The sequence below is a fragment of the Guillardia theta genome (genome assembly GCF_000315625.1).
Source record: "Guillardia theta CCMP2712 unplaced genomic scaffold GUITHscaffold_148, whole genome shotgun sequence".
Lineage (NCBI taxonomy): Eukaryota > Cryptophyceae > Pyrenomonadales > Geminigeraceae > Guillardia > Guillardia theta.
In genome coordinates this window covers 133,086-143,991 of record NW_005434526.1, presented here as the reverse complement: position 1 = coordinate 143,991, position 10,906 = coordinate 133,086, and the positions used below count along the sequence as shown (strand labels likewise).

General features: G+C 56.3%; 2 protein-coding genes across 2 annotated transcripts in view; one reads left to right on the top strand and one right to left on the bottom strand.

Moving 5' to 3' along the window:
- Positions 1-110: 110 nt before the first annotated feature.
- Positions 111-2,357, bottom strand: GUITHDRAFT_119512 (hypothetical protein; the record flags this gene model as incomplete). Its single annotated transcript, XM_005821269.1, has 6 exons — positions 111-302; positions 369-425; positions 470-525; positions 570-1,045; positions 1,093-1,147; positions 1,196-2,357. 6 exons carry the CDS (start codon positions 2,355-2,357, stop codon positions 111-113), a joined length of 1,998 nt encoding a protein of 665 aa, XP_005821326.1.
- A 1,981-nt stretch (positions 2,358-4,338) lies between these two features.
- The window catches only part of GUITHDRAFT_166251 (hypothetical protein), a gene marked incomplete at its 3' end in the record, with an annotated part of 7,074 nt that continues 506 nt past the window's right edge, over positions 4,339-10,906 (top strand). Inside the window, exons 1-23 of the mRNA XM_005821268.1 lie at positions 4,339-5,670; positions 5,733-5,821; positions 5,875-5,938; positions 5,993-6,081; positions 6,130-6,191; positions 6,244-6,293; positions 6,345-6,406; positions 6,458-6,513; positions 6,563-6,579; positions 6,635-6,686; positions 6,755-6,806; positions 6,901-6,952; positions 7,066-7,124; positions 7,169-7,238; positions 7,287-7,360; positions 8,872-8,933; positions 8,978-9,035; positions 9,478-9,598; positions 9,878-9,943; positions 10,090-10,163; positions 10,209-10,287; positions 10,493-10,553; positions 10,651-10,745. Coding sequence (XP_005821325.1) covers positions 4,399-5,670; positions 5,733-5,821; positions 5,875-5,938; positions 5,993-6,081; positions 6,130-6,191; positions 6,244-6,293; positions 6,345-6,406; positions 6,458-6,513; positions 6,563-6,579; positions 6,635-6,686; positions 6,755-6,806; positions 6,901-6,952; positions 7,066-7,124; positions 7,169-7,238; positions 7,287-7,360; positions 8,872-8,933; positions 8,978-9,035; positions 9,478-9,598; positions 9,878-9,943; positions 10,090-10,163; positions 10,209-10,287; positions 10,493-10,553; positions 10,651-10,745 — 2,736 coding nt within the window. The 5' untranslated portion in view covers positions 4,339-4,398. The remainder of the gene's footprint in view (positions 5,671-5,732; positions 5,822-5,874; positions 5,939-5,992; positions 6,082-6,129; positions 6,192-6,243; positions 6,294-6,344; positions 6,407-6,457; positions 6,514-6,562; positions 6,580-6,634; positions 6,687-6,754; positions 6,807-6,900; positions 6,953-7,065; positions 7,125-7,168; positions 7,239-7,286; positions 7,361-8,871; positions 8,934-8,977; positions 9,036-9,477; positions 9,599-9,877; positions 9,944-10,089; positions 10,164-10,208; positions 10,288-10,492; positions 10,554-10,650; positions 10,746-10,906) is intronic.

The window sequence follows — 10,906 nt, the reverse complement described above, 5'->3', positions numbered from 1 at the left end:
TCCTCATTCTCCAACTCCACCTGGCCCTCCTTCCTCGTCTCGTCTCGTCCTCTCCCTCCTCCCGCCTGCCTCTCCCCCCCCCCCCCCCCAATCCACAAACTCTTGCTTCGCTACCATACCTTGCGGCTCGGAGACTTGGAAGTTGAGCCGAAAAACTTCCTACGTCCGGGCCCTTCAGGACGCTTCTCGTCCCTGCGCGAGTAGCTGATAGCAGGAGGACAGCTCTCATCGCGTCTGAGAAGATAACTCGCTCGAAACAAGCGCATCCTCCCCAAGACGTCGACGTGCAAACGAAGCTTGGACTGACATGGAATGGTGAGTTAGCCCACAAGTCGATCCCTCCTCCTGCTCCTGCTCCTGCTCCTCACCTTCTTCTTAAGTGCCAGCGCCCTCTTGGTATGGCGTGTGCAGTGCCATTCCAATTCCTTTGTGTCTGAATCAGAGAAGAAGGACGAGACAGGAAGCTCACATGGCAGACGTCTTTCGCTGCGATGCCGTGCCTCCCCAGGCAGGACGCTTCTACCGCTGTAGATGCTGTGAGACCAAGAGTGACGCGACAAGTAGCTTACCTCGCGCTTCCTCCATCTTCACTGCCCTTCCTTCAATCCTCTTCCTCTTCTCCTCTTCCGCCATTTCCAGTACGTTTCCTCCGCTCTGTACAACCTCGTTGGTATCCTGACGATCCTTCCAGTCGTATGAGTTCACTTCCTCTGCGCCTTTCTCCTCCTCGTCCTCCTGCATGCTTGTGTCTCTGTATGCAGCCGAGGTGTTGACGGCAAAACTCAAGGATGTCAAGCTTTCATTCCCATCGGGGAAGCCCGACAGGTCCGACCGAGACTGTTCATCCTTGGAAAACTCTTCCAGCGATGGGGACAACATCACCTCCACCCTCTCTCCATGGTTGATTCCCCACTTGGGAGATTCGTTATACACTTGTAAATCTGGTATCTGTTGTTCCCACTCAGCGACCCAACACCCAGCACGGCAGTCACCAACCTCGTCGTACTCGTCGGACGAACTGTGCTCTTCAACGACCACCTCGGAGCTGACAACGGGAATGTCACTTGCGAGGACAAGCTTCCTCCTCTTCACCTCGACACTGTTCGATCTTCTCCTGAAGGAGCTTGCTTCTGCACCTCATCACACACTGCAAACTGCTTCACACAACGAGGGGAGGCAAGCCACAAGCCTTCACCTGCACTCTCATCATCCGACTTGGTCTTGCTGTTCCTTCGCTTGACAGAATTCTCTGCTCGTTGAGGCGTAGAGCTCAAGGAGTTCACAGGATCTTTCTTGTCCACAAGAGCTTTCCAGCGCTGCATGTCAAACATCAACACAACGTTTTCAGCGAGCAGAGCTTCGACCTTCAAGTTGCCATGGAAGCTGATGGAAGACTCGTCATGGAACACAGACTCCTTCTCTGCGTTCTTGATGATCTCAGACTCTGAGGTTATCTTGCATGGCTGCCGCTCCAAAGCCTGCTCGCCCATGACCTCCCCACTGGAAACCCTGCCAGCATTCTTGCTGTCTGGGGACTGGACCGCGGCCTCCGTCCCAGCTTTCTCTGCCGCGGGATCATCATGATTGCGTGGAGAAACTTCCCGGATGTTTTTGACGGAATGAGAAATCGACCTTTCCTCCTCCTCGTGCAGCAGTCCCTTGCTCTGAGCTTGCTCGTCCTCCGGCGACTCGTTAACCGGGTCGTCTCGGTCACTCGAGCTGTGATGATGGTCATCAACGTCTTCATGTCCCCTGCTGCCGTCAGACAGTACCATGTCATCTCTCAGCTCCCCTCCTGATCCCTCCATAGGCATCGGCGGCTCGTTGTCGAGAGAACTGGCCGGAAGGGAATCAACAGAACAGGATGAAGTCCGAGAGACGATGTGCATTGGGTCTGCTGCTAGCATCACCATCCAATCAAGGAGGTTCTTGGGTTCACTCTCTTGCAGCACAGCTGGATGATCTTTTGCTTGCGAGATCTCTACCTGCTCTGTCCCTAACTGATGGCAGAAGGCCCCGTAGTCATCACAGATGAGCTTCAGCTCGAAGAGGCTCAAGTCATAAGACGTCCCACCATGCAGCAGCTGGCTGGAGTTAGAGTCAATCGAGTTTGACCTTGTTGAGTTCTGGGTGGGCTGCAAGAAGTCTGCTTCAGCTTTGGCAGCACTGTCGAGCACGTTTGAAAAATCGCAGTTCACTTTCAAAACCGTGGATGGTAATTCCGAGGGTGGGCAAGAAGTGGCACAGGTAGAGCTTGAGAAGGAGGATGTAAAGTGTGGAGATATGGAAGGAGGTGATGAGGGAAGGAGAGAAGATGAGGAGGAGCTGACGCGGGACCCTCCACTGCTATCTCCCATTCCCTGCCTGCTGCATACTAGCGGAGGTATGGGGAAATGGGAGGGCAAGGGGGTGGGGTGGAGTAGACCTGGAACACCTGGTGGGTGGGTGGGTGGGTGGGTGGGTCATGGAATGACCATACGATCCGGTGAATGGGCAGCGAAGTAGGGTGGGGTGATTCGAATTCTACCAGGGGTGCAGGGTAAAGTAGACTCAGACAGCGAAATGGATAGGGTAGGGGTCAAAAGGTGGCAAGGTAGGTGAGGAGTAGTGGGTGGGGTCAAGGGTCCGGGAAGGTTCCTTGAGGGGGTGGGGTATGCCAGGTTGGTGGGACCAACAAAACAATATGTACCCCTCATTCAAACCAGTAAAATTGGGGTACTCCATGAACGTGAGGGTGGGTCCCAGGGGTAGTCAACGGTACAAAGTAGTTGATCGCCTCCAGTTGCTGTAGGGGTGCGACATGAAGTCAGCTGGGTAGGGGTGGTTCATAGAGGATGATGACGGGTACTAATACAGTGGAAAAGGGGGGTACTGACATGGAAGTAGTTGAGGAAAATCTAGAGTGGGGTAGGTGTTCCTTGCAAGACCGAAGAAACCAGGAAGATGGATGACCTGATTTACTCTGAGTCATCGGGGCAGTCATCGGGGAGGCAGAAGCGGGCTGGGCCGGGCCCCGGCATGTGGGGGTGATGGGGGGATGAGGGCTTGAAGGAGGGGATGAGGGGAGTTTGGCGGGAGAGGAGGGGGGAATGGCTGGAAGGGAGGACAGAGAAGGGAGGCGGGAGAGATGGAGGAGGAGGAGGACAGAGGAGGATTAGGAGCAGGATGAGAAGCAGAGTCTCTGCATGGAAGGGTCTGGTTGATGCCCGCTCCCTTTGTCAGGGTGTTTGTGTTGAGGTGGCTGATGGGTTGCTGGGAGACTTGTTATGGAGAATATGCTGCACCTGTCCTTTGCCTCGTGGAAGGGAGGGGCCAAGGCGGCAAGTTACTTGAAAAGTGAAGATTGAAGAGGATGTGACGAGATTAGGTCTCCTGCAGCACATGCTGTGCCCTAGTGCTCCTTCACTCGCTTGTGTCTGCTTCCGCCCCCTGGCTCGCTCTGCTACGAGTTGCCATTCGTGCGGCTCATTCGCTTCAAGTCTAACATGTTCTCTTTCAGGATTTTGTGATTTTACTGCTCGAGATGCAACTTGAGCTTGAAGGTTCTGCGTTTCCTGTGTGTCTTTGGGGTTCGTCATAAGTCACGTCTTGAAGTCAAACATCTGCTAAGAGTTGAAGACGCGCCAAGAAAGAATGCCTTTGAAGAAGCCTCAGCTGCAAATCCTCGCCATCTTCTTCTTTTTGACAACCACCATCTCTACTGAAGTCTACAGAGACACAGGGCACCTCTTGCACCGTCTCGATCCCCCCGGCACCAGAGGCAAGGCGTTAGTGCATGAATCAGGCTTGAAGCTTGGCGAGGAGGGTGGTCCATGCTTGCGTCTTCGGGGTGGGAGCGCAAACTTCTGGGGCTCGCCGCAGCCGCAAGGAAGCAATCTGTTCGGCATCAACTCACCCACTGCTAACCCGCCGGTTGCCATCTCTTGAGAAATGTTCACATGTGCTGATACGACCGATAGGGCCAAAGCTTGTTCCCGACAAGTCCTCTACAACAAACCTCCCCGACCTTGAACCCATTTGGATTCAATCAGCAGCAGCAGCAGCAGCAGCAGCAGCAGCAGCAGCAGCAGCAGCAGCAGGTATTGTATATTGCGAGCTTCTCCAGAGCTGAACAAGATTTTCTACGTGCTACAGTCTCCTGTCCGAGGATTTTTCTCTGAAACGCAACAACAAGGTTCTCCATTCAAATTCGGAGAGCAACAGCAAAGTAACTCGCTGACAATCATGCTTCCTTGTAGGCTCTGACCTTCTCTCACCCTAACAGGCACCTTCAATCCCTTCGCAACCTCCGCCTCATCGTCTCAGCCACAGCAGCAGCAGCAGCAGCAGCCTCAGCAGAGTTCTAACCCCTTCAGCATCTTTGGAGGATCAAATCAGAACGCCGGAGGATCGAGCTCGATGTTTGGAGGAAGCATGCCGCAAGGCTCGTCAGCGCCAGGCGGTTTCGGTTCAGGTGGACTGACCGGGCAGTCCAGTGGACTTGGAGGATCGAGCCTCTTCGGAGGAAGCTCCACAGGACTGTTTGGAGGTCAGCAGGGACAGCAGAACCCTCCTCAGCAGTCTTCAGGTCTCTTTGGCTCCTTGAACAACCCTGTACAACAGACTCAACAGGACAAACCCTCGTTCTTCAGCAACTTGCCGGGGTCGTCAGGGTCCATCTTCGGAAATCTTGGAGGGAGCTCTCTTTTTGGCAACGAGGCCAACAACTCCCAGCCCTCCCAGCCCTCCTTGTTTGGTGGACCGATGGGAAGCGGAGGGTCTACGTTCGGAGGAGCATCCAACTCTGCACCGCAGGCTTCTTCGCTCTTTGGCAACCCGAGCCAGCCGCCTTCGCTACAACCGAGCTCGCTCTTTGACCCATCGAGGAACTCTTTCACCATGGGATCATCTAATCCTCAAAGTTCTGTCTTCTCACCCAACGCGCAAGCTCCTCCTGTGAGCGGACTGAATCAAGGCGCTACGGGCTTCCTTGGCCAACAGAGTCAGAATCAGATGGGGCAACTGCCAGCATCGCAAGTCAACGCAGAGTTGCTGCGGGCCAAAGAGAGCATTGCGCATCTGGAACGAGCCCTGGGGAGCATCAATGCTCCTAGTGCTACAGCAGGAGCTCCCAGAGACCTTCCGCTACCTCCTGGTTGGGCGAAACAATGGGACCTGAACCGCCAGGCGTTCTTCTACATCAACTGCAACAACAACCCCCCGACAGTTCAGTGGGAGCCTCCTCCTCCTCCTATCAACCCCATGCCCAGTGACAGCAACAGCAACGGGACTCCCCTTGGCCCCTTGTACAGCTTCTTGAATCGCCTGTGGGGCTCCAGCCCTCCCGTGAGCTCGGAAGTCCGGCCTGCCAACCCGTTTGCCACCTCTGTCGTCCCTGCCGTCGATGGCGTTCGACCCACGTGGAACAGCCCGGGAGACATCGCAGTCATCCGGCTGCTGGTGAGCGCGTTCGCAGGAGCGGCAGGCTCCATCTTCAGCATCGGCCAGCTGCTCATCTTCGTGTTCGAGTGCATCGCTCGCATTATGGCGAAGCGCGGAGCTCCTCTGATCGCATCGGCTGTCAAGGGCCTGCTGGAGGGCCCTGCTGCAGGGAACCAGCTCTCCTCCTATGTCCGCAACATGCGGTTCGGGTCGGGGCCGCGAGGAGGAACTCGACCTGGAGCAGAGCAGGTGGGAGGGTGTGAGGGCAGCGAGGGAAGAGAGGGAACTCACCGGTTGGTTGACTTGCACAGCTGCTGGAGCCCGGGAGGTTTCTCTTCATCTGTGGTGGGAGAAGGGACATGGACAACGCGACGACAGCCAACACCATCATCTACGACAGGTGGAGGGATGAGGGGGGAAGGGGGGCCCCCAGTGGCTGAGGCGTCTTTGCAGGATGTCAGGCAATTGGGAAGCAGGGCCTGACATGATCCGCCCGAGAGTCTCGGCTCGAGCAGCGGTACACGATGCGACATGCTGGCCTCCTCATCCTGACGGCCTTGCGCTCCTGCAGGTCCTCAATGGCGAACTGTATGTGGTGGGGGGCTGGGATGGGCGAAGCGTCCTCTCCTCGGTTGAGCGACTCGACGTCTCGCTCGGACGGTGAGCATGAGGAAGACTGGCAGCGCGTCTGACGTGGTTGATCCACAGATGGGTGCGCGTTGCCGACCTGAGGATTCCTCGTGCCAGCCCAGCTCTTGCCGTTCTGGATGGTATGACAAGCAGAGTTGAGCTGTCAAGGTCTGACCACATCGGGACATTCAGGGTTCCTCTACGTGATGGGAGGATTTGACGGACAAGATTGGCTGCGTCAGGTACCGTCATGCCCCCGTTACTCCTGCCTTGATTCCCCGTCGTTTGAACAGGTTGAGAGGTATGATGCCGCGAAAGATGAATGGGAGGAAGTGGCGAGTCTTTCAGCACCGAGGTTGATCAGAAGTTTCGATTGCCTGCTGCCTCTTCTCATGCTCCATCTCAGATCTGCGTTTGGGGCGTGCGCCCTCAATGGTTCTATCTATGCTGTCGGAGGATCGGGTGAGTTTAGCTCCCTGCTCGCTGTGTCTCCTGCTTACCAAGTCTACAGATGGACAGATGTCTCAGGTACAGGGGGCTATCTCGGGCGATTGCGATTGAGACTGACTGCTGGGCGTTGCAGAGGAGTGTAGAGAAGTACAATCCCTGGGAGGATAGATGGGTTCCCGTTGCTGGTAAGATCCCTCCTGACCCCGCACGCGCTCCCCTCGCACACTCCTTCCTTGACCTCCCCTCTCCTCAGGCATGACAACGCGAAGGGAGAACTTGGGAGTTGCCGTAGTCAACGGGCAGATGTGAGTCCTTCGGCCGTCTCCTCCCGTCTTGTCTTGCATTGCTCCTGCTCTTCCTGCTTCCTTCGCCTCACCTCCACCTGACATACTCCTGCAGGTTCGCTGCTGGTGGCTTCGATTCCATGTGGGCGGAATGGTTGAGAACTTCGGTGAGTCAGGAGGAGGGGAAGGGGATGGAGGGAGGGGGATGGGGATGTAGGAGGAGGAGGAGGGGGATGGGGAGGACAACTTGGGAGAGGAAACAGCTTGACTGGCGGTGTAGGAGAGGTACGATGCTTCAGCTTGTGCCTGGGTGTCTGCGCCAGACCTCAAGAGCCCTCGGTAGCTCCGATCCAGCGATGCAAAGTGACTGACCTGCCCTGCAGCCGCAACTGCATCCTCCTCACCTTCAATGGCGAGCTCCTGGCTATCGGCGGGAATGATGGCAAGGATCAGGTGCGTCCATGTGAGTTGGGAGCGGGAAGGATGAAGATCCTCGGTCAGGTCAAGGATGTGGAACGACTCATCTTGGATGGCTCGAGCATGGAAGGCTGTTGGAGGTCGCAGCCGGACTTGAGGTTCGTTCTTGCTGCCCGCCACCGTCAGCTGTTGACCGTTCATGTCGACAGTCTCCCGCTGGCTACTTCTTACTTTGCCGCTGCATGTTCTTGAAAATGTTTGTTTTGCGCTTGTTATCATCATTCCATGCAAGGAGCCGCAATTCCTCAAATCGCCCCCACCTCCGACTGTCCGATCCGATCCGAGGCCGCCCCGGGCCCGCCGCCGGTCACGAGCACCACTGTGACGCCCGGCCGCTCACTGACTCTGAGTCAATCGGACCGTCCGACCGTCCCCGGGGCCGATCGCGGCGCAGCGGCCCGGCCCGGCCCCTACGGTCATGACTAGCAGGGCCAACCGAGTCGGAGGCTGGCAGCCTAGAGTGCATATACCGTTCAGTCACGACTCGAGTCACGAAAGATTCCGATCACAACGACCTCCACCACTCGCATGCCATCATGATCTTCGACTTCAAGTGTGTTCCAGGCTGTGGAAGACCTTCTTCAAACCCGGCCCGACTCGCCGCCGCTGGACGCCACCGGTCACGGCCCGACGTACCGCGTACCGTACCCCGGGCCCGGGGAGTCACCGGGCCGACTGAGTTCACTCACTGTCAAGCCCCGGGCCCTCACTGAGTCAGAAGTTGAACGTAAAATTCGTTTTGGTAACCGTCGTTGTAACGGAAGGACTCGTAACGGCAGATCCGCCCCATGCAAAGCGGATGTTGAGGGGAAAGAGAATGGGAGGGGAGAGGAGAGGAGAGGAGAGGAGAGGAGAGGAGGGGAGGGGAGAGAGGAGAGTAGAGATGAAGACATTCAGAATGACGACACTCAGTGTGTGCTGAGGGGGATGGAGTTGAAAGGGAGAGGAGGCTAGTGGATGGGAAGGGAGGGGAACAGGGAAAGGGTAAAGGAAGAGAAAATCCAAGGACCGAGGACGAGAGTGTAAGGGGGCAGTGGACCTGGTGCGATGAGATCAGGCGGATGAGACTCATGGTTTCCTTGTCTGAGAAGAAGGAGATAGTGATCTCAGACGTACCGTTGAAATCTCTGAATGCCTGCTCCTTCTCCATTCTCAGGACCGCTTTCAAATGGTGCATTTTAGATGACATGACATGACTTTGAAGCAATCTCTGTATAACGTAGACAAGCAAAAGTTGAAGCCTCGTATCTATGCTGTTTCTTGGTTCTTGACCATTGCTGCAGGGAGGGTGGGAGCGAAAGGAATTTTGAATCTGGGGTTGAGAATGGGTCGAACTAGATATCTTGACAGACTTTGGCCCTCAAGTTTCTGACTCTCTTCCAACCATCAACCTGCACTCTTGATCAAATCCCAGAGCCCCTCCCTGGTTGCCGATGATGAATCGAATGATGAAAGCTACAACGACCCAGAGCATGGAAAGGGTCTATCGTTTTCTCCTGCCTAGCCTCCTGATCGTCATGTTCTGCTGTTCCGTCACTGGATTGGACGGAAGTCTGCATGCTCATCGTCTCCGAAGGCTCAACTCGCTTCCCCCTACCCCTCTTGTCAGGAGCATCGACCTGCTGTCAAGCCCTGTCCTCCCCTTGCCCAGAAATTTATGTTTGCGAGGAGGTACTGAGAAAGGGGAGGGAGCGAGTTCGTCTGAGGGGTTGCAGGTGTAGCAGCAAGCAACAAGTCCAAGGCAGAAGGCCCAGCACAGACGAGAAAACGAAGGTCTTGACTTGCTCCCCGTGAACCTTCAGGGACTGAACCTTGACGGTTAGAGCGTCCGGTGAACCTTCGGCGGCAGAGGAGGCCACCTCGTTCAGTCAGGTACTTTCTGCCTCTCCCCTCCTGTCCTCCTCTCTTCTCCCCTCCTGTCCTCCTCCTCTCTTCTCCCCTTGCTCTCCACTCGTTCCCCCCTCTCCCCTCCTCCTCACTTCCCCCTCTTCCCTCTCCCCTCTCCCCCCTTCCCCCTTCCCCATCGCTCCTCCCTCTCTTTCCCATCTCTTTCCCGCTCACCTCCCTCCCCTCCCCTCTCTCAATCTTGGCACCTCACCTTCTTTCCTCTCAGAGACTGTTGAAGCGAGCAAGAAGCGCGTCTGAGTCAGTTACTTCGTTGGTTTCGCACGGGTCTTACATGCTGTGTGGCTTGTTGTCTCTGATCGGCGGGCAGGCGATCTCTGCTCTATGAGCGCAGCACTCAAATCTCCCAGCCCCTTCGCAAGGGGTTTCAGCATCTCAATGGGCTGCCTGCTGAACTCTACGAGCTCATTTCCTCTAGAGTACCACACAAGGTACGACCTTCTCCTGTCCTCTCCTGTCCTCGCCTCTTCTCATCTCTCGTCCTCCTCCCTCCTTCCTCGCCTATACCCAACCCTACTCCCCTTGCCCACCCTTCTGCTTTCCTTTATGCACTTTCACCTCTCCTCTACCTCCTTTCCTGTTAACTTTCAACCGCAGTTTCTGCTCCCCCTTACGGTCGCTTTCTTCGCGTCCTTCTTCATTGTCCTGGGTACCTTCTCTCCCCTTGTCTCACTTTCCTCTCATCTCCTCCTCCAGCTCGGGTCGCGCAGGTCTACGGCCTCATGAAAAAGATTTCTGTGTTTGCCGAGGAGCTGATGAAAATGTCCACCCCTCAGGTCAGGCTACTGCTCCTCTCGTCTCCTCGTCGTCACCTCGCCTCCTCTCTCACTTTCAGCTCATCCTCATCCCCCTCCCTCTTCTCGCCCTCATCCCACTGCTCGTCCTCTTCCCCCTCTCTCCTCCTTCTCTGACGTCGCTGCAGTCGCTTTACAAGCTCCTCAAATATGTGCAGCGACTCGCCGTGAGCTTCCTCCGGTTCCTCTCGACATCCGTCCGGTACCTCAACTCTCTCTCCCCCTCTCTTCGCCAACTTTCCTGCAGCAACCCTGCCCTACTGCTCAAGAGGATCGACGCGATGCTCCACAAGCTTCAGGATGCTGTCTGGCGAATCATCCTCGAGGTTCTCCCCTCGATGCTGCTCTCCCTCCCACTCGACAGCCGTTTCCTCTATCCCCTCCCTCCTCTCAGTCTCCTTTTCCTCCCTTTCTCGTCCCCCGCCTCTACGTCCCTCTGCTCTTCTTCTCATCTCCTCTTCACTCTCCTGTCCTTCTCTTCCCTCCCCTCCTTCTCGTTGCTCTGCTCCACTCCTCTCTCACCACAAGTAGTTGTACGACTCAGGAAATCTCTTGATTGCGAAGTTTGTCTCCTTCCTCGTCGCATTCCGGGGTAATCTCACTTTACAGCTCCTCCTCCCTCCCGCCTCCCTCCTCCCGCCTCCTCAGTTGGTTCTTGCCCCTCGATCTCATCCTGACTCTACGTGCAGACCTCATGGTTTCCTATCCCCGACACCTCGGACTCTTTGCCTACAGCACAACCATGGCCATGATCACGGCACAGGGCCGGTGGAAGACAGTCCAGGTGAGAGGGAAGCAGCAGGACGAGAAGGAGGGAGGAGGGAGGAGGGAGGAGGGAGGAGGGAGGAGGGAGGAGGGAGGAGGTAGATGGCCTGAGAGCGGTGCAGATGATCTCCTACATGCTCGAGCAGTACTTCCCCTCCCTGCTCTCCTGGCCGGCAGCAA